This window comes from Melospiza melodia, chromosome 4 (genome assembly GCF_035770615.1).
Source record: "Melospiza melodia melodia isolate bMelMel2 chromosome 4, bMelMel2.pri, whole genome shotgun sequence".
In the NCBI taxonomy this organism is placed as follows: Eukaryota; Metazoa; Chordata; class Aves; order Passeriformes; family Passerellidae; genus Melospiza; species Melospiza melodia.
This window is the reverse complement of record NC_086197.1, coordinates 77002990-77029787: the sequence shown is the minus strand read 5'-3', so window position 1 is coordinate 77029787 and position 26798 is coordinate 77002990. Positions and strand designations below refer to the sequence as shown.

At 35.7% G+C, this 26798-nt stretch overlaps 1 protein-coding gene across 3 annotated transcripts in view; it reads left to right on the top strand.

The window, feature by feature from the left end:
* IMMP2L (inner mitochondrial membrane peptidase subunit 2) overlaps window positions 1–26798 on the top strand; it is a 407189-nt gene that overhangs the window by 290754 nt on the left and 89637 nt on the right. For 2 of the 3 annotated variants that reach the window (XM_063155262.1, XM_063155261.1), the window contains exon 5: window positions 24482–24584. In XM_063155262.1, the coding sequence (XP_063011332.1) occupies window positions 24482–24584 (103 nt within the window). Of the gene's footprint in view, window positions 1–2710; window positions 2947–24481; window positions 24585–26798 lie in introns of those variants that run through there. The other variant, XM_063155263.1, reaches the window with a different exon arrangement.

Here is a 26798-nt window from a genome sequence, read left to right as displayed (position 1 = left end):
ACACTAGCATGTCTTTTATCTAGTTTTTAGAAGAAGTAGAGATCAGGGCATTTTTTTCCACAAGATTTTTCAAATATTGATTTATTTTTAATAAACCTTTTCTGAGCTCATTCGTGATCTCATAGAGCTGGACCATCACAGAATCACAATTATGGCTGAGGTCAGAAGTGACCTCTAGAAATCACCTAGTCCAGCTTCCCTGCCCAAACAGCGCCAGCTGCAGCAGGTTGCCCATCCTCATAAGCAAAGAAATATTTGTGGAGCAGCCACAGCATCATGTGAGAATGAACAATTCTGTGGAGTCTCTGTAAAAGTTAACAGGCACGAGGAATTGGCACAGTCCAACTCCACAGGGTTATGAAATAAGAAGTAGAAATCCTCTGGTGGGGTGTGTTGTGGGGGATGGGAGCCCTGGAAAATGCTCAGGTATCTGGCTTTTAGTAATTGCCGTCCAGAAAAATGCTATTTTTTAATCAGGTGTTGCACTTGTTGAATATTTGTTGTGTTACATAAGGCACTAGTACAGAAAAGATAAGTAATCCTCTTCCTATGTCCTTTTCAGACAAATTTCACGAGATGGTTATGACTGAGCTGTGTAAACCAGAGATTATAAGGACAGCTCTCCTCCCACAACAAGTTCAATGTTTAGTACTACATTTTGCTTTATTATTTTGTGAGTTTTTACACATACATACATATATATATATACATACATGCATATGTATATATTCCCCAGAAAATATTATCTTCCCAGGATAAAACCACCATGAAGCTGATGTATTGAATTAAAAAAATGGTTAGCCAAAACTTTTTTTTTATTACTGTTTTCGGCAGGAAATCTTTCTCAGTGGGATTTTCAGAAAAATTTTCTTTATCTCTCTCAATTTACTGTAAGTCTTCTCTCAACTCCTCTTTAGAGCAAAAGCATTTACCTTCCTTTCCTTCCTCCTTTTCTCATCTTTTGGTAACAATCTGCACAGAAAATAATACCTAACTTAGGCCTTCTTGATAGATTGTTTTAGTATGTAAAAATATTGCTGCTTGAGATACACTGTCAATTATCTGTGGTGACTTTTCTAGAAATGCTACAATTACATTTGTACAGGGAAAAAAATCACATAAACATCAGTGTTTTTTAACGAATTTTCCTCTAAAAAACCTAGATTGGTTTGGCTTTATGAATGCATCTCTCATGGTTGACTGGCTTAATATTCATTGTGTCAGCTGCAATTTGAAGGTTATTAAGCCTGACCTAGATTTCATTGCTGTATAGGTTAATCTACTCCATTATCTTTTTGTGTATTTATGTGTTTTAGCTCACACCAATTTCTACTTTCAAGTTAGTGATTTGGAAATTCTAAGACCAGCACAGTCATGATAAGGAAGACAATTATTCTTCTAAAATTTAATTTCATACCTTTTTGTCCTTTGTGTTGTATCCTACTTGAAAACGGGTATCCAAGGATAAACAGGGTAAAAATAGTGATGTAACATATCCTGGCATCATGCTTCGCTAGTTTGCTACAGAAGCAGTCACCAGAGGAAGTCAGATCTTTATCTTTCATCCCACCCCATGCAGAGAAGACAAACTGGGATGAAAAGGGTAAATAAAGAGAGTTAATAGACAAAAAATTGAGATAACAGTCAGATGACAGGAGGACGTTGTTGAAAATGCATCTATTCCCACTCAGATTGTAAACAATCCTTTTTCTGGAGGAAACACATCCTGCCTTCTGTTTTGAAGCTTTATTCTAAATAAAATTGAAGATTTTTATCTTAATGTCTTTGTGAACAAAACTGGTATTTATTTTCTCTCATTGAAAATTTAGATTTTATTAATTAAAAAAAATGCTTTCACATTTAATTTTTTGGTGTTTTGAGTAATTTTCAACTGAAAAGGACTGCCTGTGTAGCCCTAGAGTCTGAACTATACTATATTTATCAAAAAACCTGACTTTGTGCATGATTCTACTAGGATTTATGTATGGGATAATACTCCCTTTATTCAAGAGATGACCCTTCTGCTAAAATCCATCCACTGAGGCTCAGTTCCATGTTCACATCTAATTTTCAATCATGCAGGATTTCTTCTTCTTTGTATCTAGTAGATTTTAAATGATAAAAAAGTGCCAGAACATTTTTATTCTGAAACATTCAGTTCTGCTCACCACATCCTTTGAAAGAATTAAGTAACGGATGTGTTGTCTCAAACCTTTATTTAATTAATTTATTTAACTTTGTAACTTTTTAAGGGTGCACTTTTTATTGCAGTACATTTTCATTTTTCATCTCTTCCTTTGGAAATTGTAGCCATATAATGCAAATGAAGCTGGAAGAATGGGCTAGTCAGTTCTCTGGCAAAGAAGAAAGATCAAGTATATTCTAACAAATGTTTGTCTGTCTTATTCTTTTAAATCTTGCAGAAAGTTATTCTACAACCTCCACAGAAATACAATTCTAGTGCTTTGCTATCTATGTAGCCAGAATATTTTTCATAGTAATTCATAATAGTAAATTATATTAGTGTAAATTAGGCAATTATTTTCTTTTGTGTCCAAAGTTATTGAAAAAATTTATCATTGTTCCTTCTAAAGAATTTCATACAGCACTATAGTTTATATGAGCTGTTTCTTGCACTTAGTTTAATTTTTCCAGGAGTAAGAAAATATAAAGGCTTTCCATTTTTCCTGACAGATCTTATTTTTCACAGAATAACCCGGCTTCTTCAGAGAGGAATTTGAAGAGAAGGCAGGTGCATAGGGACACTTTTCCATGATATCATCCCAGCTTTGAACAGCATCCTAACTGGGGCTGAAAATAACTTTGAATAAACCTTTCACTGGACTCTTCCTCCATGGGTTTGATCATGTTTCAAGCCTTTCAAAATCTCCATCATCTAAAACTTTGGGTGTGCTGTGTCTCATCTTGGTCAGTGACATGGGCAGTGGCACCCAGTGCCCCTGAGCGGGTTTGCTGGTGACACCAAGCTGTGCGCTGTGGTCAGCACGCTGCAGGGAAGGGCTGACCCCCAGAGGGACCCGCACGGGATTGAGGGGGCGTCTGTGCACACCCCATGGAGCTCCACAAGGCCAAGTGCAAGGTCCTGCAGCTCAGACATAGTGATCCAATTAACACTATTCAAGATGACACACATCACAGTTTTTTGCAATAACAAAAGGGCGGTTTCTGGGATTTTTTTTTTTCTGACATTCTTTACTATAAATTACAAGAGATTTAGCTGCTAATAGACATTAAGCTAACCTTTGTTCAAACCTGGCAATAATTTTCCCAATTATACCTTTACTGTGTGGTAACAATTAGATCAGAGCCCATCCCTGTGTGCATAAAATTAGGACATGGCTTTATTTAACTTTTCCCAGAAGCTGTTTTACCTGCACTGAGATCTACATCTTTTTTAGACTATCCCTTCTTTGCTGTAACCTGGACTGTCTCCATTAGATTTCACTTTTTATTAAGTTGTGGCACTCTTGCTGGGCCTCAGCAACTGATAGAAGATCAAATTAATTGTCCCTTTACTTCATGTTTTATATAAAACACATCTCTTAATACATCTCTGTATTACATCTCTCATGTGTACTTGTCTTTCTTTTTCACAAACATTCTCTTATATTTTGTTTTTGATTAGATGTAATGCTGAAATCTTTACTGCAAAATGATTGCAGAAATGTTGTTCAGTTCCTTACTATTTAAGATTCTTGCATATGATCAGAGTCTATCATATATAGCACATTCCCTCTTTATTCTGGTTTGTGATCCTAGCCCATCATTAAAATTCTTTTACTTAAGTGTTTGATCGTGATTTTTTTTTGCTGAATGCTGAGGCTAATAAAGTATTGAGATCATCAGCCTTCTGTCTGCCCTGTGAATAAAAAATCATAGCTAGCTTACTGTGCAGTGTAAATACAATGACTGTTGAGTAACTGGAGTACACTTTTTACTATGTTACTGTCACAGCTATGGACTGAGGACTTAGAATTTCTTGTTCCAATTGCTTTTCCCACGAACTGTTTCTTCTAAAAATCACTAGTCTACCTCCTACTTTTGATATGTAAAATTATATTGCATAAAATAGATTGCTAAGATAGATGCAATGAATGATAATGCATCTGAATGTGTTTCCTTTGATAGTAATGAATTTAAAATAGATTTATAACTTTTAAATTTAGCTAAGTGCAATCCCAATTAATGGGTTTTATAAAATATCTAACAATGGGACTCAAATCTTGATTGCTGCTTTCAACATCTTGGAGAAGAAGAATCACAGTGGAATCAAATTATTTGGAGTGTTTTGACCCTTCTTCTAAGATGTTACCTAAAATGATATTTGCAATTATTAAAGGGATTTTTTGAGAATATTTACATAAATGCTTAAAAAATATAAGGCTATGATCTTTATCAAACACACAGCAATGGAAAAAGATTTTGTTGGTGTTTGATCTACTGGTTAGCAATTGATGCTGCTACTAATACAATGAACAAAATGAAGGAAATAACACTGGAAAAATGCTGAAAAATTTTTAAAAATATTTATTAGAGATTTTGATTAAATAAGATGCACATCAAACACCATGGTGCAATGAAAATAAATCTGTTAATGTATATTTTGTATATGCCTTATATATAATATTCACATTTTAGTGAGCTGTGACCAAAATATGAATTGTGATAATGTTTAAGGAACAGTCAGGCATGTACTGAAAATATATGTATATATAGGTGCAATGTGACAAGATGAGTTGGGCTGTAATAGATTAAATTGTATCAGCAGAGACATTCATCTGCAGCCAGACTTCAACACTTATCTACCAGTTTCCAAGACTAGATATAAATTCTGAGGAGGTCATTATTTTGAAAAATCTTGAATGCAGAGCGATATCACCAGTGCATTTTCTCATAGCAAACTGTAGAAAACAGTAGTCTGAATGCATGCAGAATTTCTAAGGGTTGTATAAACAATATTACACAATTAAACATTGACTTTCTAATTGGGAAAAAACTTTCTTATTCAAAACAAATGATGCTAACATGTATTTTTATTAAAGGCTTTACTATGGCCTTCAATCCATTGGTTCATATACTGGTTTAGGAACCCAGATCTTCCTGCTGTAGAACCCATCCTTCCTTCCAATAAAGGCAAGAGAAGATGAGATCTAACTTAATATTCAGCTGTGCCTGTGCTAAAGCTGTGAGTGACCACTTTATCGAGTGTACAATGAAAAACTACAGGCACTGAGGTTTTAAAATACCCACATGACACATGTTAAATAATGTAGTCTTGTCAGCTTTTTTTTGAACCATTGATGTTTTTCCCGGCTCTCTTCAAGCAGCTTTAATGGCAGTGAGTTATGTATAAAAGGAGTGGATATTTGAAGCTGGAGAGAATTTTATTGTCAGGAGCAGCAAAGTTTAAAAAGAGTTGGCTTCCATTATGGATTGTATAGCCAGGGTCAGTTATAGTATTTCAGTATTTGTAATCTCTGTTGTGTTTTTTTAAAGACTTTGTGCATTATAAACATTATGGAAGAATAAAATCAATTTAATGTATAAAGTTATTTCTTTGAGACCACTTTAGTTTACTTTTATTTCTGTACTGTATACATTTCACTAAATTGTTCCAAAAACATAAAAATGTATCACTTGTGCAAGATGCTACTCCATTGTTTGTTGAAGATTTCACCAAAGAGTTTACCACCCAAGGTAAACTGAAGTGTTTTACTATGTGTTTTGCAGGCACACTGATATTCTAGTAGGATGTTTACTGAAATACTATCTCTTAAGAATGTCAGATAAGTCTGAGGGAGTAGGAGTTTTATCATTCACATTTATCCATTTATTTAACCCCATCACTCATCTTCCTCCTTTTAAAAGATATATAAATACCAAATTAATGGAAAAGAAACCTGACATTTGGAGATTGACATAATCTTCAGCTTTCAAAGATGCTGAATATCTGGAGCTTCTGCTGACTGTGGAGTGAGCAGAGTTCAGTTTTCTAAGAGTCAGTCAAAGGAATTTACAAAATAAATACTTTTCTTAATTCCTGGTAAAAGTCACTGTTTTTAAATCCTGTATACCAAAATCTGAAACCTCTGTCCTATTACTTACTATGTAGGGAACTTTCTGTTAGCAGGGGACTGAGCTAGCCAAGGAATACATGGTTCCTGTGCATCACACAGGAGTTCCTGTGTAGAAATACACACACACCCACACACACACATATACATTTGTAGGCCTAGATAACTTCTGAGCTGAGTGGGCCTTCAGGAAGCTACAGTGCATCTCCATTTGTACAGCTCTAGCTGATAACTGAAAGCCCCTTAAAATGCTCAGGTACGGAAATGCCATGTCAGAGTTTGTAAATGGCACAGTCAAGCAGAGAGGCCCATAAATTTTGATGTCAAAATATTGCCATAAATGCTTCCTCTCTGGACACTGTTTCCTCTAGATAGGGCCAGCTATCCCAGCATATCTGAATTTACGATTAGGGCTGTAATAAATGTCTGACTTCATTTTTAAAAAGAGCAGACAAGAGGTCATTGACAGAAACCACACCGGTTAGTTCCTGAGACATAAGAACTGTTCTGATTATATTACATTTGGATTTATACTGTTAAGCTGAATGATGAGAAAATTGCTAAAGAAATCATATAAAGCATTTAAATCTGACATGGAACAGAAGACTTGCTTGTTTCCTTGATTTCTTGCTTTGTGACTTTGTCTTGCTTTCTTGTTTTGTCTTGCTTTCTTGCATTCATGCTTTTTCTGTTTCTCTCTCTCTCTCTCTCTCTCTCTCTCTCTCGCCCTCTCCTTTTTTGTTCTGCATAAGTGAAACCAGAATCATATCTTCAGGGCATATTCCTAAGCAAATGCATTTGGAGCAGAGGCCTGGAATGAAATTATGCCCCCCTACTGAAGCTGACAGTAGAGCTGCTTACTTTAAAAAGGGCAAAAATTCAACTGGGAGGGCAGTCTACCTCTTGTAGTGCATTGAAGTGGGGAAAGAGAAAATTTATTACTAAACAGTACATGAAAGCAGCATTATATTTGAGAACATGTGTGCAAAACTCACGAAATTTAATATTATTGTTCCCATAGCAACAATAACTGTACCACATTGCGTACTTCTAAGGTGTAATTTCTACAAAAGCATATCATATAATAAAAAAGTATTTGATATGCAATGTATGAGAAAAAGGAACTGTATGGTCTATAAAACTGAGTTTCTTTATGTTGGTGTATTTAAATCATTAGGTATTTTTTCAATAGATTGAGTAATTGCTATCTTGTTTAATTTTTATGTCCCAAATTGCATGATCATTAGTGCCATGAAGATAAGACAACGAGCATTGTTTTAGACTTTGTGCTTGTTCTGATTTTGGTAGCTGATAAGACATTTGACTGAGTACATACCATGGCAGTAGCTTTGTTGGGGAGAAAAAAAATGCAAAAATATTTTCTGATCTATAGGTGAGATTTAAGTTTTAAAACTCAGGAGAAATTTGAACCAGTGACCTCATGGCAGGGGGATTGGAGCTAGATGATCTTTAAAGTTCCTTCCAACTCAATTCATTATATGATTTTTAAATTAGAAAGTTCTCTATTCTGAGATATCTAGGTTTTCAAGGAAGGTATAGTATTTACAAGATTCAAGCCCTGTGAGGTAATAGCACCATGGTTCACAGGAATGCCCCTGTTGGGACTCCCACCTGTAAAAGCAGTATATCAGAAAATAGCTTGCTTGTTTTCTTGCTGTCTTATAAGGAGTGGTTGCAAATAGTTCCCAAGTACTCCCTGGTTGTTATGAAAGAAATTATTTTCCTATTATTTTAATTCCACATTTTTGGAAAGATAAAGTAATGTTTAGTATTCATTGCATATGTTGTATTTACTGAATAGAGACTGGAGTCTTTTATATGATTCATCTTTCAAACATGCAGCAGTCAAACTCTCACATTCTCTCAGACTGAGCCCTAAGTTTCATAATTGCCATAAAGGCTTTGAATTGAAATATGAGACTGAAGTGATTCAATACATTAAGAAAATTTGGTGTTATGGAAATCTACAGAAAACTGAGAATTGTAATTGTACCTCTTGTATCAGTATATCAACTGAATACAAATGATCTGGATATCAGAACATTATGTACTTGTCCATTCCTATTACTGACCCGTCTATAAAATATCCTGTCTCTTACAATTAAGCTGGAGATAGGTTTCACTCTAAAGTATTTTGTTTTCTTCTGTTTCTGCTGTCTATCTTCCTCAGCTTTTGTGCATTCTTTTTTTTGGTGTGATATAGTAGTGGTAATAAATGCTAATGCTAATGTTATGGAGGCAGGAAAGGCTCCTTTACTGGTCATTATTGCTTTAATTTACCCATTCCAGATGTTTGATAGTGTTTTCATGATTTTTTCAGTGTGTTCAAAAGTTGCTACCCATGTTTTTGTATTTGAAGTCTATTTATGGTATATGTATTATTCACACATATATATTGTTTCCTAATTATCTCTAACCACAGGATTATCAAGTAAGTCTGGAGTTGTAGTTTCCTGCATAGAAAAAAAAAAGTATTAATTTTATTTATATCTTCAGCCTGGAAAATCTGATACTTTCACCAATTAAATGCCTTATCATGTACCTTTTACTGGATTGATGCTTGTATTAATGTGCTCTCAGAGGATATTTTTTATCACAAAGATTGTCATTCTTGAGAAGCAAGTATGGACCACAGCAGAGCTGTGTTGACAGAGGAATTTGCAGATAAAGGATATGCTTTAATGTACTTTTCACAAAGCTACACTTTGTAACCCAATTTATGAAATGGCTGCATCTCAGACGTGTGGAGGAATCTTGCTGGCTGTTGTGAGTAAATGAGATCCTGTGAAGAGAGTAGAGATCACAGAATCACAGAATTAACTAGGCTGGAAAGACATTTGTGATCATCAAGTCCAACCTATGACCTTACACCACTTTATCAACTAAACCATGCCATTAAGTGCCACATCCAATCTCTCTTTAAACACTTGAAGGGACAGTGGCTCCACCACTCCCCTGGGAATCTGAAGAGCTTCCAGCTCTACAGAAGGGCTGTATCACAGTGAAACAGCACTGAAGGTTTTGTGACGTGTTCAATCGGAAAGGACACCAAGAATGTATTGGACAGACCAATCAGGCCTTGCTAGGTGCATCTGTCAGTTGCTGCTTGGGTTCTTAGGGTTGTTTCTTGTTCTTAGGGTTGCTGAGAAAAGTTGTGGGACTGGTCTAATATATATCAACCTTTCCTTTGAGGAAGCATAAGGGAAGGGGTAAGTGTATAAAAGACAATATAAAAGCCTGTAGAAATATAAGAAGAAAAAGAACAGCAAAAAAAAAAAAAAAAAAAAAAAAAAAAAAAAAAAAAAAAACCACCAAAAAACAAAAAACAAAACAAAAACAAAAAAAAAAAAAAACCAAAAAAACCCAAAAAAAACCAAAAAAACCCCAACCCTACAAAAGTCTGAATAGAAGTTACTTTTTTGACTACTGTGAATCTAGTCTTTTTTATTTTCAGGTTGCCTCATAGCTGTCTTTAAGCTGTTATTGATATAACTGGGAAGTTGCTTAGTGCTGGCAGTGTGCAAGACTGTGTTAGAAATCCTGCTTTGTTCTTCCTTCTCAGTGTCTCTGCTGGTAGGTAGTTTTGATACTGCTAATACTTTTTTTTAGTGCAGCAAGCGCTGTAGTATTTCCACAGGCAGATTTTTAGATATGAGGGTTATTTCAGATCTACCAGCTGTTTTGCTGGTTGTTGCTTTCTACTGACTTTCCATACCGAGGTACTTGTTGTAACTCATCAGCTCAGAAGCTGAAAAATGAACTGGTTGTGCACTGGAGAAAAACGCATATTGTGCTTTTATGTCTTAGGATTTTGCCAATAGGACATAACAAAGTATGACTGTCCCTCTTCTAAACTAGGTGTTAACTAATTCATTGAATGGGAAGAGCTGGGAATTGCCTGGCAATGACTCTTTCCTATGCAACATTTCCCTACTTGCTCTCTCTCAAGGCCTGGTGAAATATAATAGAGCTCTAAAGGCATCATCTCAAGAAATTCATGTGTGAGTTTTTTGCTTTGAATCAAATGTTTGAAGGGTCTTTTGAGCTGTCACATGTCTGTCAGATTATTCCTTTTTCTGTTGTAAAGATTCTCTGCTATGACAGAGAGAACGACTTGCTGAGGATTATGCAGTACTGCTTCCTTGCATAGCTGGGCATGAGGAATTAATTACAATCTTAAAGCTCAGCAGAAGTGACAGATTATGACTGATGGGGAATTGTGCTGGAGCAGCTCATCTGAAAGAAAGGCAGGGAAAGTTGGCTCCCTTGGCTCCCCTTGCACAGTTGGGAAGTATGTGTGTTTTAAAGCATGGCAAGTGCAGTAGGAGTCTCTTCAGCCCATCTACACTCCAGTGAAATATGCAGACCTTTGATTGCTTCTCTGCTGTATGCCAGTACTTTATCCTTCACACAGACCCACTCCCAGTGGCCACAATGCATATCTGTCTGGCCACTGAAGAGGCGAGCAAGGTCCAACATCTGAGCTAGCAGCTCTTGCTGCTGGTAGTTGTGACTGACTTGGCACGTGTGGCACCAAAACCATGTTATTTTATTCCTACCTTTTTTTCTGTCATGATGTACTTCATCCCTGTGGGGAAAACCCTTGCAAATCCACTCATCTATGGACTTGAAGGAAGAAGCTGGCAGAAACATGCTAATATCAATATTTTTGCTTTTCTATTTGGGGCCCATTGCCCCCGGTTCAGAAAAAATTGCTGTTTTTTTCTAGTGCTGAAGAACAAACATGAGGAACATGAGGAGATGCGACTGGGTTGTGAATGCCTAAGTTATTAGAACAGTGCACACAAATTATTTTCTCTTAATATACTAGAGTACCTACAATTGCTGGGAAAAAAATCGACAAAAATTGCAGTTAAAACCAATCCTTACAAATAAAGCCACACAAGTGGTCAAATAACGAAAATAGGGTCCTGTCTGTCACTTAGAAAATCTGAGTTTTGTTGAACAGCCCACACAAACCTATTATTCTTCATTACAAATTATTCTAATAAATGTGGATAGTCATGCTAAATCTTCTGTCTTTTACTGGCTTCTCTATATGGGGAGTAAAGTCTTGTATGAAGAAGTTATATATAGCTATGCTGTGTTCTTTCAAGAACAAATGATAAGTGTGTGACGAGCTTTGTTTTGGTTAGGACAACATTGCAAAGTTCTATGAAAACATGCAAACAATTTCTGCTGATTTGAGTCACCAGCCTTTGAAAACTGATTTAGTAGTCTGGAATTGAAGTTTTAATCTTTAAGTAGTTTATAAGGCATTAGACTGAAGTCTTATTCTTGATCCTTTTGCTTTTCATTATACCTGTAAAATTTCAGCTTTAAAATGTATACTGACAGAAGGCAATGAAAATTTTCAGAGTAATATTCAAGTAGTGATACATTTCATGTTTATCATTTTTTTCTTCTTTCTCACACCTCAGATTCAGCTTTTGGCTAAATTACTGAGTCTTACACTTTGCTAAAGCAAGTGGAGCCTCATATTCGTTATTTCAAAATACATTTAGCAACATATACTTTTTGTGTTTTGATCCTAAATTTATAATTTTTTTCTGCCCATCATTAGTAGCAATATTTTTGACTTTTATTGATATTTTTCTTCTTTTCTGTTGTTTATAAATAAGAATTTGGAGTTGGTGTCTGTCTCAGACTATTTTGACTAGGAGGCTTCCTATCATTGTACTCTCACTTATTTAGCACCATCTGATCATGCTGATAACACTTTTCTTTCTAGAAATACCAGCATGCTGGGATTTTCTGTTGCTATACAAAAATATCTATTTTTTCCCAGTCTCATGATGTAAGACTGTAAAGCAAAGTCAGAAATGCTTCCTTTGTAGCACTTTGTGTCTTAAAAGAAATACAAAAATTCCCTTCTTGACAAGTATTTCTTAGCACTGCAAGACTCAGTAGACTGTTCAGCATACTTGTGTTCCTGCTAACGCAAGGGAATGACAAGGAAGTTATTGTTATGGCCAGATGCAGAATTAGATTTTCTCTTGATATTTAAAATGATCAAAGAATAATTCTGAGGACTTTTTCAAGAATTACTATTGAATGAGCATTTTCTTGGTTCAGTAACATTAAATGGGAAAATGTATTTGAGAAGGAGAATGTGAGAAATGCAGCAATTTAATGAAATATCAATTGACTCAGTGATGTGAGGTTATTGAATGCAGTGGAAGTATTAATGAGGGCAGTGCCCTTTTCTTTTGCAGGTAATTCAGATTATCTTTTTGATGATCTTTGGTACGAAAAGTTTACTGCTTTTGCCAGCTTTTCATTTTGACAAAACAATATGAAATTTCATTGGTTTGAGAAAAAAGAAAACTGGTATTAACATCTACTCTTACTAGCAAAGATCACCTATATAAATCTTTTTAGGCTCCAGGAAGCATTTCTTTACTATTTCCCAGCACTGGGCTGCCTATAACTGGGCTCTTCCAGAAAAAATGTTTATACATGAGCTCATGTGGCAAACAGAAGGCTGCTCTGAAAAGTATCAGACTTTTCCTAAATTAACGGTTTCTCTTTATTAGATTTCTGCTGATCTAAATGTGTAATTCCAAAGCTGAAAAACTAAGAAAATATTCAAAATGTAGAACAGCTTTAACAGTGTAGGAGTGCAATACCCCTAAATGATGCAGTCAGTTCTTGCTTCTTGAGATATGATTTTAAAGATGGGCATAGAAAGAGGTTAAAAACAACAAAAGCAATGCTAGTGGACCAGCTGAACTATTAATCAAATCCCACAGTACAGAAGCAGAGGCATTTTACGTGGGAGATTGGTCTATAAAAGACAGAAGAAAGACTTTGTGCAGCAGATAGTTAACTTCTAGAATTTGTTGCCTCAGGATGCTTTAAAGGCAGACAATATAACAGATCAGTAAGCAGATACGGAAACAAATGGACAACCATGTACAATCAAACATCTGTGACAGATTAAATCTCAATGTTCATGGAGATTAGTCAAGCTAATGTGTTTTACCTGGGCACTGTCTGCTTTTCCAGTTGTCTGGAGACAGACAATTGGCCTATATGGACTGCTGCTCAGACACAGAAATAAGGCATTTCTTGTAATCTTCATAATGATGAGTAATGATTTTTGGATATACCACAACACTATCTTATACACCAAAAAAAATAGCATCTATGATGCTATTAGATTTGCATCTAATTAGATTTGCATCTACTAACACAAAAAAGATTTTTTTTTGCTTCTTACTTCAAATTGCAATTGTTTATTTCCGTAATTTGAAAGTTCAGTCTGAAAGACCACCAGCAGTTCAAAAGTAGGTATCTGCAATCTTCTACGTATATATGTTCATATCTTGTAGGAGAAGACATATGAAACCTATTACTTTTTACGATTTTTTACTGAATTGAAATATTTTTGAGTTTTTAAATTCATAATCATAACTTGTATAATAAAAATAGTAATTCACTTATCCATACATGGTTAATATTTTTTATTACTTACTTGTAAACTTCTCAATTATCTTTTTGATAGTAGTGTTCTTTAAAAAAGAAAGTACACTTCTAAAGGAAAAGTAATAAAAGACCTTTTTAAATATTATTCCCTAACAAACATAAATAGAAGGAGATATGACATTCCAGGCTTCCATTGTAAAAAGAATAACATCTCTCTCCCTTCCATAAATTAAAAAAAAAAAAAATCAAAACAAAATAAGCAAACAAAAACCGCCTTGAAAACACTTAGGGTTCCTCATTTTGCATAGGCTACCTAAAGCAGATTGGAAAATTTTAATACCTATGATTATTTGTCCTAGGCAATAAAGAAAGTATAGCAATTAGCTCCTTTGTGAGAGGTGTGTGGCTGGGGAATTATTTCTAACCATTGGACCTAGGCAGAGGTATTGCCAGACTCTTTTAGCTGTCACAGGTCTCCAAGAGTTTAGCCCAGTAAGCTGTAACAGTGATGAGGAGGCAAGGCTGCTGTGACCATCTCTGTCACCACTTTTTGAAAATAAGAGCATTATTCCTCATTCAGAATTTCCCTAGGAGAGGAACAGGCCAACAGGGTTGTCCAAGGTGGTCGATGCTGTAATTTCCCCCTCTGGGAAACAAAGAATTTTAAAACTTTTTGTTTTCTCCTCTGCTCCTGTGCACCTCTTCCTCCTCTCACAGAACCTGTTTGTTGGAAGACTGGCCTGGCCAGCAAAGGCTGAGTAAATACTAATAGTAGGTAACCAAAGGTCAGCCTGCAACTTCTCCCACAGAAGCTTGTGATAGTTTCTGTCACAAAAGTAATGGCAGGAGAACAGCTAAGGGAGAGGATTTGGGTGAGTAGAAAAAGTGAGTTCAAAGAGGAAGAATTTTGTAGAGAGAGAGCTGTGTTTAATAATTGCAGATTCTGCAGGCTAGAGTTTTGCTGCTGATTCAAATTTTAAAATCCACAACTTAAAATCTGGAAAAAAGTTTGATCATGTCTTTTCTTAGGCTGGCAAAGGCATTACTGAAAGGAGCATTTCTACATGTGTTGCAGAAAGAGAGAAAATGGAAACCATTACATATCAGGTGAAGTTTTCATCTTAGTAGTGTCACACATTTGAAATTCACTTCAAAACCATTGTCGTTGACTCCTTAAAATGTGCTTAAAACTAAAACGTTCTCATTTAGTTCAATATTAATAAAAAGAGGGTGTAGGTGAAGGAATTAATATTTTTGATTTCAATACCTCTTTGGGCCGTATGTGTCCTCCCATCATTACAGGTATAATTTCCAATCTGACAATGATGTCAGGGTTTGGTAATTCACTTAGATTACTATTCTAGCTAGTAAGTTTTTACCTTGGTAAAATGATGAAGCTAATGATAATGAATCTAACAAATTATTCCCATCTAATATATGATTTAATATGATACTGTTAATATCTGCTAATGATATTAGCAAAAACCTGTCATGTTAATTATCAATATAATCTGATAGAGAAATGTGAGAAGGTAATGAAATTATACACTTATGTGGTTAATGGGATTTTTATCAAAAGTACCAAAGTGAATAATTTTCATAATCTTAACTTGAAAGGGCATAGTGTTGGAATGAGACAGACTCGCAAGTGAAAGATTTGTAGAGAAAAATGAAATATTTTATGTTTTCTTTCTCCTGAATCAATAAGCTGGTTAGCCATCTAAATGAAAGTTATGCAACTGATAAGGATTGCTCTGTTTTTCAACAAAAAGTCACTGTTTTGTATTTGCTGCAAATTTTATCCTGAAAATAATTATAGTTCTACTGATTAAGAGAATAGGGTGAGCAAAAAATGAAGTAGTTTCAGTATTCCAAATGGCAGTGACAGATTTGTCTAAAAGCGTGTGGTAATTTCTATTGCCATACATCTAGTATATGAAATTATCTTTAGATAGTATCCATTTTTAAAAAATTGAGAAATACATATTGATTTTAAATACAGAATTTTCTAATACTCATTTTAAATGATAGTGCTCTCAATATTGTTGGAGATAGTAATGTAAGTTATAAATGGAGCTTGTGAAAAATATGGTCCTTGAACAGATATTCCTCAGTACCCCCTTCGCAGTATTTTGCTTTAGATTTAATCAATCTGGGGAAAAAAAACCCAAACAAAACCCAAAACCAACAACCAACCAACAACAACCCTCCCCCACCAAGAAAAGAAAAACCAAACAGAACACCCCAAACCCAACCCTGATTCTGGAATTACCTCTATTATTTCAAAAACAGGTTTGCAGAAGTCATCCATAGCTTCATTAAAATTCAACAAAATTGTATTTTCCTGAACGGGTTGAGGAGATCTGCTGTGGAAAGGATCATAAAATAAGAATGTTGCTAGAGTTAGAACAGATGGAAGGGAAAAGAAAGGGGCACACAATATAAAGGTTATAGGGTGGAAGGCCCAAGTACAAAACTATTCACGGATGTTGCAGGAGAAATGATAAAGTCGTCTCTGTGAGGGAAGCTACTGTTAGTTGATCTTTCTTAGCAGTGGGAGCAAATTAGTTCTGCTTTGCTGGGACAAACAATATTAAATGCTTCATGCCTCCTGACTAGGTAAGCAAAACTCTCAGGAACAGTGGGAAATTCCTGTGCTGCTGAGTGTTATGTGCATGGGGATGTGCAGTGGCCTTTTACAGTTCCTGAAGGGAGGTAGTATGAATTGAAAAAAAATACAGAAAAACAATGTGAGGCTGGAAATGGGAATCATAAAAAGTGACTGCAAATGAATGAAAAGAAATTTTACCCAAGGAGAAATTATTTCCTTAAAATCCAGATCCCTTGGCATTGCTGGTAAGTACAACCTCTAGAACTCTACAGTTCATAAGACATAGAAAAGAGCTTCTGTCAGCTGTAGTTTTTTTTGAATCAGCATACAGAATGCTTGCCAGCACCAGGGTAACACACCTTTGTGATGCAAACATCTACATATTGGTAAAAGTATCAAGAGGGGCAAAACCTAGGCCCTAGGTATATACTGTACCTTTAAAGCACAGGAAAATAAATTCTAGAAATGCTATCAACTCATATCATTATCCAAGATCAAATTAAATTATAGCTTTGGGAAGCATTCTTAGTGAATGGCAGAAATCATGAAAATCTTCTCCAGAAAGAGATGTATGAAAGTAAAGAGCACTGAGACAAAGAATTTATTTTATCATGTGTATTGGTCATACAGAACAGCAGTAGCTCCACAGCTTCTTCCCCTGAAGCATAAGAGTATTTTGAGGATATTTTGAAAATTCAGGAAAGAAGGAGGAAAGAAACAAAAGGAAAATTAATTGCATTGACATATACCTTGAACATAAACTGGAACAATTATCTGGGAAATTATGTGATATTAAGGGAGTTAAGAGACAAATTTCTCCTTCTAAGTCTGGTATATTTTCGTCAAACATATCTGGATTCAGAAGTATGATTAGTATCCTTTTCTGGTAAATTGATCTGTGAAAGATACTTTTTGCTCATAACAATGATGTCATAAATTTTGTGAATCTCACAATCAATGATCTCATATCTTTTCACTCCTATAATTATTTCTAGTCTCTTTCTTGTTACATTGCCCTCTCATACAAATGAGGTGTTAACAAGGCTTGAAATGAGTCTAATCTCTGTAGTAGATGAACTGGCTCATTCTTTGTCCTTTCAGTCATATTATGATTTTGGATAAATATGCCCAAATCCAGTAATTTTCCTGAATATCACGTGTTTTAAAGGTTGTTGACTGCATTATGCTGATGCTGGTGAAACAAGTAATGGGTAAATCACTATTTTTTTAAGAATGACATGCTTTGTGAGAAATTATCTAATTAATGAAGCAGAACTACAACATCTCCTGTACTTTCCATATCAGATTTCTACTTATTTGTAGCCCTGTTGAGATACAGGAACCTGCACTGGTGCACTTTGGTAGGAATGCTGTAGCTGGGAGAAAAAGAGATAGCATTTGTAGTTCAGTTTGCTTTAACTGCTTTGTGTAAAGGGGGTGTTTTTTAATCTTAATTCTGTTCCAAATGAGGAAACCAGTAAATTAGTGTTCATTTTTCCTGAGACTTCAAAATATTTGATGGCAAAAAGTACAACAGTTTATACAACCAAAAAATTACTCAATTGTAGGCAGAGGGAATCTCTGCCTCCATAATGGCTATTCTTAATATCACTGAGTGGATTATTTTGTTTCGGATTGTGTCATCTCTGTCATTTACATGTCTTCCTTTGTGGGTTCCCTTCTCAATATAGCAGGTCTGGCAATGCTTATGAAGGAATACTTGAAGCATTAAGAATCCTCCAGCACTTTCCAGGTTCTGAGTTTGGATGCATTTTTTATAGTCAGGCCTGTCAATAGCTGGTGGATCTGTAGGTTCCACCAGCTATTGAAAGGCCTGACTATATGGAAAACATTTCAGCTCTGAGGCAAAAGCTAATAGCTGCACACAGCTGAAGAATATTCCCTAATCTATTTGCTTACTCTCATGCATAGTCTGTAGGTGTTCTTCACAAAAAAAAAATTAGTTACTTCATAAATATAACACTGCCTTTATATCTTTATGTATGTGTAAGGGAAGAGTTAAAGTAGGAAGGCACAGATGGCTGTATGTGTGTGTTGGAAGTGAAAAAGGAGATTTCTTAGGAGCTGGAAGGTGTTTAGTGTCATGTGTAAGATTCCCTGCAGTGATACTAATATAACTTACATGTTATATTGCAGCAAGGTTCATGTTTTGGGAGCTGGGTGTCACTTGAAATTGAATATCTTAGCATTTGTTCATTCTGTGGATTTGATTAAGATGGATGTATGTGGAAAAAGTTCCACATTATGGTGTGTTGAACCTGGCTGAATGCCCACCAAAGCTGCTTATCACTCTCCTCCTCAGACATGAGAGAAAAAGTGGAACAAAAGTCCTGGGGGTGGGGATAAGGGCAAGCAAAGATCACTCACCAGTTACCATTTTGGGCAAAATGGACGCAGCATACACTAATTTCCAGGGAAATTAGTGCATTTTATTACCAAGCAAATCAGAGTAGGATGATGAGAAATAAACCCAAATCTTTAAAACGCCTTCTTCCATCATTCCCTTCTTCCTTGACTCAAGTTTACTCTCCATTTTTTCTCCCTCTTCCCTTGCAGTGGTGCAGGGGAACTTGGAATGGTTGCTGTGATCATTGCATCACATCTATGCTGCTCCTTTCCCCTCAGGGAGAGGATTCCTCACATTCTTTTGCTTGATCTTGGTGTTTCCCTGATGGGACAGTCCCCAACATGAACTTTTCCAGCATGACACCTTCTCACACTTTGCAGTTCATGAACTCCAGCAGGTGTCCCTTCCATTCAGTGCATTCTTCAGGAGCAGACTGCTCTAGTGTAGGTTCTCTGTGGGGTAACAAGTCCTGCAGGGAAACCTACTCCAGCATGGACTCCTCTCTCCATGGGGCCACATGACTGCCAGGACCCTGCTCCAGAGTGGGCTTCCCTTGGGGTCACAGTGTCCTTCCAAGCATCTGCTTGATCCATTGTGGGGTATTCCGTGGGCTGCAAGTGGAACTCTGTTCCACCATGGACCTCCATGGGCTGCAGAGGCACAGCCTAACTCATCATGGTCTGCACCAGGATCTGGAAGGGAATTTCTGCTCTGGTGCCTGGGCCACCTCCTCCTCCTTCGTCACTGACCCTGGTGTGTACAGAGCTAAAATATAATATCACTCTCTTGGTGAAATTACCATTGTAGAGCAACTTTTCCCCCTTTACTCCATTATCCCACAGGCCCTATCACTACTGCAGAGGGGCTTGGCCATGGCCAGCAGTGGGTCCATCTTGGAGCTGGCCAGCATTGGCCTTTTTGGACATGGAAAAAGCTTGGGACAGCTTCTCACAGAGCCACCCCTGTAGACCTCATGCTACCAAAACCTGGCCACGCAAGCCCAATAAACATGTGCAGCAATTCATGTTGCTTGGAGAAAGTTGTTCTCAAGTGTGATAGAGACTACCTATTTTACAAGAGTTTGTATTTTTGTTTCATCTCCTCTGCAACAGGACATTATCTACAGTGTTCGTTCCCTGTTGACACCCAAAGATATGCAGATTGCGGAGACCTTTGGATTTCTCAAGGTCAAATCAAACTGAAGGGAATCATTCCTCATCCAGCTTAACCGAGCCAAGTTGCTTGCTTTGGCACTGCTGCAGCATCCTAAAAAAGCAGATTTTTCTTGCTTGTGGGCAGGTGGTTAGAATACCATATAGAGCTCATTTTTGACTGTCAAGATTGAAATTATTCCTCAGCCAAGGATAGCTATAAGTACATCTGTTAGCTATTAAATTGTGGAGAAAAAAAAAAAACAACTTTGCAAAGGTTCAAAATGTACCTCATATGTAAGAAAAAAGTAAATCAGAATTTCAGACCAACTTCTGTAAAAATGTCTAAAAAGATAAATGCAATTCCATTATGCTCTGAACAAGAAAACTGCAGCTCTGGTAGACCCTGTTCTTAAGGCAATGAGACTTCAACTGCAGTTTGAGCAACAGCAGCACGGGTGATTATTACTAATGTCTCGAAGACTTCCGTAAAACCTGAAATTATTCTTTTGCTCACACCAGTATGGTTTTTGACATATGTTTGTGTTCTATATATCAAAATCTGGGTAGTTTGATGTCTTTGCCTGTAATATTGCTAAACCAAACCATTTAAATGGGAAGAATAAGAGGTGTGAAATATTTTTTATTTTTTATTCTAAGATAATAAATTTAAGAAAGTGAAAGACTACTCTTCATTAGTAGAGGCTTTATGAAGTTCAAGAGATTGTTCAGTAATTATAACTCATCCTAATGAACTAGATATGAAATTAACAAATACTAAGCTAATTATTACTTACAGCAATTTTTCTCTTAAGAATTCATCCAGATATCTTCTAAATTTAATTAAAAACTTCATGTGTGAGAGCTAACAGAGGTCATGGTTACAGTCAGTCAGAGAAATGAGTCTAAGGATGTTCAACTAAGAAAGAAAAAGATAAGTTTGTAATGCTTTCAAAATATATTATTGCGTGCAAGTCCTTTGTAGTAAAGACCTCTCACAAGGAATTTATGTAAAATTCCTGATGAGCTAGTAGTGCTTTTAAATTGGTATTTGCTTTTAGTTTTGCAGCCATTGTTGAAGAGTGCTAGAAGCATTCTAAAGTATTTTTTCACTTTGAATTGTATTTATTTTACACTGAACTATTGATCATTACACTTACAACTGTTATTCATTCACACAGATATAAACCCTCAAATGTGAGAGCAGTCTGCAAGGCTCTCCTAAGAAAAACGGTGGAGTCAACACTTCTCAAAAATGCTTGTGTTAGTAAATTGGCCTTGTACAATTGCACAAAGTGATGGACAATAGTTTTATTTCAGAATGCCCAGCTAAAATGTTTAACTAGTGAAACAAATAAATGGTAGTTTGTACATTTAGACCAGGAGCCATGTGGCCACTGCAACACACACATGTGGTCTTTTCCTTGCAATTTTGGTCAGAGATTAAAATTTCTGCAGGATTCATGGAAAAGAGGGACTATGACTAATTCTGACTATGAATCAATTTGGATTCTCTTCTTAGGAAAGAAAACCAAGTTTGTGTTTTTTTATTTTAAAAATATTAACATAGTCTCTGCAAGAGTAGTTAAAAATAACCTACCATAATGAACCAAACATGACTTTCTAAAGCCTATAGCCTGGTTTGTTTGCAGCAATACTTTATTGCTCTATTCTGGAGTAACTCAAAAATGAAATTATTTTAAAAATTAAAACCAGTATCAAGAAACAGATGGTCCAGCTCACTGTAACATGAGCCTTTGCTGTAGTTTGTTATCAATGCATGCAGTAAAAATCTTGAATAGAAGTTTGTTTTCAAATTCCAGAGTGTTCCACAGGACAGTGTTTGCAATAGGATTACTAGAAAGAATACAGAGTGCCCAGATAACTGCCCTATGCAAATGCTGCAGTAAGATTTTGAAGCAATTGCTCTAGGAAAATAGATTTTCTTGCCTTTCTTCTGTTCACAGGTATGAGGGCCCTTATTTTTTACAATATATCTTCTTTATTTTTTTAGCCTACACATGGGCAAAATTTGATGATTTATATAACCAATACATGAAATGGCAGTATGTTTTACATTTAACTGCTGAGTTTAAGGGATTTACTCATGAAGTATCACTCCTATCTACTAAAGTAAACAATTACAACTGCTGCTTTTGTTTCTTTTCCGTTTCGTTTTTTTCTCCCCTATTCCCTTAATATGTTTATTAGCATTTTAAATTTTAATTCTATTTCCTCTAAATAAAAACTACTTGTATACAATAATCCGCTTTTTCAGTATGAGAATTTATATATAATTCCTCTTTAATCACTACAAGAGACTTTAATTTTTCACAATTGTAGAAAAATATTCTTGTTTATGATGCTTATCTCAAGAGAAGAAAATAAATATGTATTTACCATGTTTTAGAAATAATAAAAAGAACCAATTATAGTTAATGCACACTGCAATCTGTCTCTTTTTGCCTTAGGCCTTAAAGAACACACCATACACCTGTGTTAAACCCTTTGATTTTCACAGGATCTCTTTTGCTAGAGACCTATCCATGCAGATAATTTTTTTTCCTCCAATTTTATTTCTAAGTACTTTTTACAAAACTTTTTTTTCCTTCTTCTTAGTGATTTCCCAATCATAATAAAGCAGGAGATTATTTAGGGATAAGAGATTGTGTCAGGTCTGAAATTGAGTCACTGACTGGCCTTTGCCATATTATTTTCCTGACATTTGTGAGGTAAACATGCCAGTAGAATTAACTTTCAAATCCTTTCCCCTTCTGAGTGAAATTTAGTCTTGTGCATGAAGTCTGTAAGGGTACAAAACTTTATCACAATATACTCTTGTGCATTCAAGAGGATGAATGGAAGAGAAAATTAAATATTTTTTGTAGCTATTGTTTGCCTTTATCACTGATGGAAGAGACCCATTTAATAATTTTCAGAAGTGTCTAATCAAACAGCTGAATTAATGAACAACTCTCAACCTATACTTTAAACTTTGTAAAAGAAACAATCAATGAAATGAAGCATTATGAAATCTGAAAATGTAAATAATTTTATTGTCCAAAATGCATGCCATATCTCTTAAAAAAAAAAAAGGATTTGCATAGTAATAAATGGCTTCTTTCAGCATAATTGAATTATTATAATGTACTCATTGTATTTAGGAAATCATATATTTACCAACTAGGACAGTTTTGCATTTTTGTTTTGAATGGTTTAGGAATTCAGTCTTGAATAATGTGTAATATGGAACTGTTCTAGAAAAAAAATGAAGCTCAGTCTTTTTCTTTTCTGCAAATAGGCTATTATTGTTTCAGCTTTCAATGAAAGTACATGTAGAATTCCTTTAGAACATAGTACTGGAATGCTCATCCTTTTAGCTGCCAAAAAATAGCCGTTTGAAAAAGGATTAGTCAGATTGTGTGACTTACAAATAAAGTAATTATTATTTTTATTTGATTAATATAGTCAAAGTTAATAAAATGCACTTTTGAGGATTCCTTATTCATCTAATATTCCATGGCCTCTAGGTTATTGATTAGCTCACCCTTTTAACATACTCACCCTCCCCCCCAGCCAAAACAAGCCTTCCCAAACCCAATATTTTTCATTTTGACTTGTGAATATCCCTGACTAGTGCTGTTGCACAGTTCAGCTCAATCTCCTGGTGAAGATGCTTTTCTGTCTTCAGTTGAATTTTTTTTAGTTTTAGAGCAGCTCCTTCTGCCTTCTGCTCCCAGGGCATATCTTCCAGACAGTGAAAAGCAATGAGCAGCTGGAGGCAACAAGCTAGATCAAAAGTCTGTTTCTGTAGATGGACAGATTTGTTTATTCAAAACTAAATAAGAGGTATCACTGTTCATAGTCCCATCTGTAAATACTTTATCCTGGTAATAATTCAGTGTGCATGACAATTGCTGTCTGTGGTTAAAGCACAACAACATCACTGCATGAATGATTGCAGAATAAGAGGTCCCATCTGAAAGAAAGCAGAAGTGTGTGGTAGAAGGCAGACTGGCATTGTGAAAATGACAGCTACTTGGGGAATTAAATACGGGAATTTTGCATCCTCTGCACCTCAACTTTAGTACTAATCTGTAGTTTGTCATTTTGTAATACTGGGACATGCTGCAGCAGTATGATTTTCTGTAGAGGATGGCATCAATGTCATTTTTCTTCATCACTTGGTCTTCATCACTTAAAGGTTTTTTCTAAGTTTATCCTGTTTAGCTTGTGGCAGCTGAACAAATCCTACCCCCAGGACAGAATAACTGCAGGAATCTGAGGCCAGTTCAGATACAACAGTATATTTCTGATGAAGAAAAACAGTCTTAAACTTTTTCATTACGTGACTGAAAGATATGAATCTTAACTGGTATTTACCTGAGATAAAATCTGATGATTCAAAATTTTGTTACTACAGAAGTGAAGTTAATAACCTGTGATTTATATTTAACTGAAAAGTCTCTTCCTTTCTTGTGTTGTGATTTCTGACAAAACGATGTCAGAAACAGTTGATAATGCAACCAGCTCCTACAAAAATTTGTATGTATTTTGACTCGAGTAACACTCTTGAAGTCCAAAGGAATTCAGTGCAGGCAGTTTAAACTAATGGTGAGTTGTATGCAAGGTCAAATTCCATACTGAGAAATATGTGAATTTTTCCTAACAAAACGTTGTTGGGTTTGGGGGGAGGTTGTTTATGTTTTGGTTTTTGTGTTTTTGGGGAGTTGTTTTTTTGTTTTTAACATGTTTTAAACTAACCATTTTTTCCATTTCTGCTTAGAACCATTGGATACAAAAAGAAGTATGTGAAAGTTCCACACGGTCATATTTGGGTGGAAGGGGATCACCATGGACACAGCTTTGACAGCAACGCTTTTGGTCCTGTAAGTAAAGTGTCTGTATGTCACACTTTGCAACTGAAAAACTGTGTATATGTGAAACACAGTGAGTATGAATTGATTGTGAGTGTAGTTTTGTTATTTTTGTGAGAATTATTAAACTTTATAAAATATCTTGGTCAGCAGATATTGAGTTTTTTCTTAGCTATAAGAAGAATAAGGACTTCTTTCAATTCCCCACATGGAAGGGGATGTGGTAGAGATTTTAAATTTGGAAGAATATGCTGGAGTTGTAGCCAGAGGGTGAGCCAGCTCCCTGTAGCTGACAGATGCTCCCTGAGGACATTTTGCCAGCTGATACAATTTGGAATGATTCCCTCCTGGGAACTTTGTCCTGCTTTAGTGCCAGTGCTGGGATAAAGAATTGGGGAACTGTAACCATCCTTAACAAGCGTGAACTGGTAAATTGGTCAGTGGACAGTAGTAGAGATATTTAAAACTTTTCCCAAAGTAAATATTAAAATTTTCTTTGCATATTGAAGGAAAAAAATGCAATCCATAAAATCTCTTTCTTTATGGGTAAAAGGGTGCATCTTTTTGTCAGGACCACAGTCAATTCTTTCTCTGAACTCTAGTTCAGGTTTGGTTTTGGCTTTGTTACGCTTTGTATAGATTCTTGTTCTTGTTTTAACTTAATCTAGCATGCAGTAAATAGTTGCATAAACTGTGTATCCTGCTGTGAAAATACAAACTCTTTTAGCCCTATTCCACATGCAGAATTTTTCTCTCTTTTTAAGATAGAATATTCCTCTAATGTTATTTAAAAGCCCACTGTTTGTTATAGGGAAGCTGTCAAGACTGAATTTTTCCACCCTTACTCATTTCACGTCTATTTCATACAGAAGTCATCCCACTAACTAATTGAATTAATGACAAGAAGGACCTTATGAGTTTGTCTGGCTTCTTGAAGTTTAGCCCAATTATTAAATTGAAATAATTTGATCTCAAGAAATAATACAAAATAGGCCCACTGTCTGATTTGGAGTATGTAATGGTGATGCCTTCTTTTAGTTTGTCTCACTTTTTGTGTGCTTGTATTTCCTGCTGTTTTTCATTATTATTTTCTTTCTACTATCTTCCAAGATTTCTAACATCTAGTTTTAGAGGTTCTTTCTGACAGAATTAAGTCAGTCTATCCTGTGCAGGTATCTCTTTCCTCCCTTAGTAAGCTTTTCTCTGTCACTCTCTGTTCCCAACATAAATCTTAGTCATAAAGCCACTAATCTTCTTTTCACTTACAAATATATTGCCAATGTAGGCTCAGAGCATAAAGAACCTTTAGCAGTTGGACATTGGTTTCAGATTTACAGCAGCTCACACAGAAATTCATACAAGGTAAAATCCTCAAGGTAGGCACAATGCAGCTTTCATGCAAGATAGAATGCTGGGGTAAATCTAAATACCCTCAGATTTTTGCTCCATTCACTGATGTTTATAAATATTAGTAAATCCCCTTCACTAGCCTTTAGCTCACATTAATCATCAATTGTTAGGTAACATCAGATAGTATATCACTTTTCTTACAGCAATGGCACTTTTGAGAGCTGGCAGGACAGGGTTTGACAGTGAATTCTTTATCTTTCTTCAGGAAGAATGACCTTTGTATTGCTTTGATGAATACATTATGGGCAAGTCAGCTGTAAATAGGTATTTTCCTCTCAAATTAAATTAGAACAGCAATCGCTGAATGCAAGCAGAAGGAACAGAAGAGATCACAGGGTCTGAAACTAGCTCTGGAATGCTAAAATACAGAATTTTTCTGTCTGTAAAAGGAAATGGAAAGTGCATTTAGAAGGACTCACTGCACTCTAGGTTCTTTGCATCCTACACATATAAGATTTTAGGTTAGTGCGACATTTTTACTGCTCTTCTGTACTCTGGAGATTATTTGCACAAGTAAATTAAAATATTGAAATCACTGTTTCAAGCCATTCAGAAGGTATGCACTTTTTGAAAAAAAAAAAAAAAAATTCTCTCCTAAGACTGCAGCAGTGGTAAGGAACAGACATGGTAAGACATGGAAATGTTTTTCTCTCTTTGTTAGCATAAAGGTCACTTAAGATATGGGGTTAAATGTGTGTCACATTAGGACATGTGTGTCACAATTCTGACTTTCAAAATGATGATTTCTTTAATCAAAAGATGCACTAGAAATAGTGGGGGGCTTAAGTGGGCAGTGTTGTAGGCTGCCATTTCCTC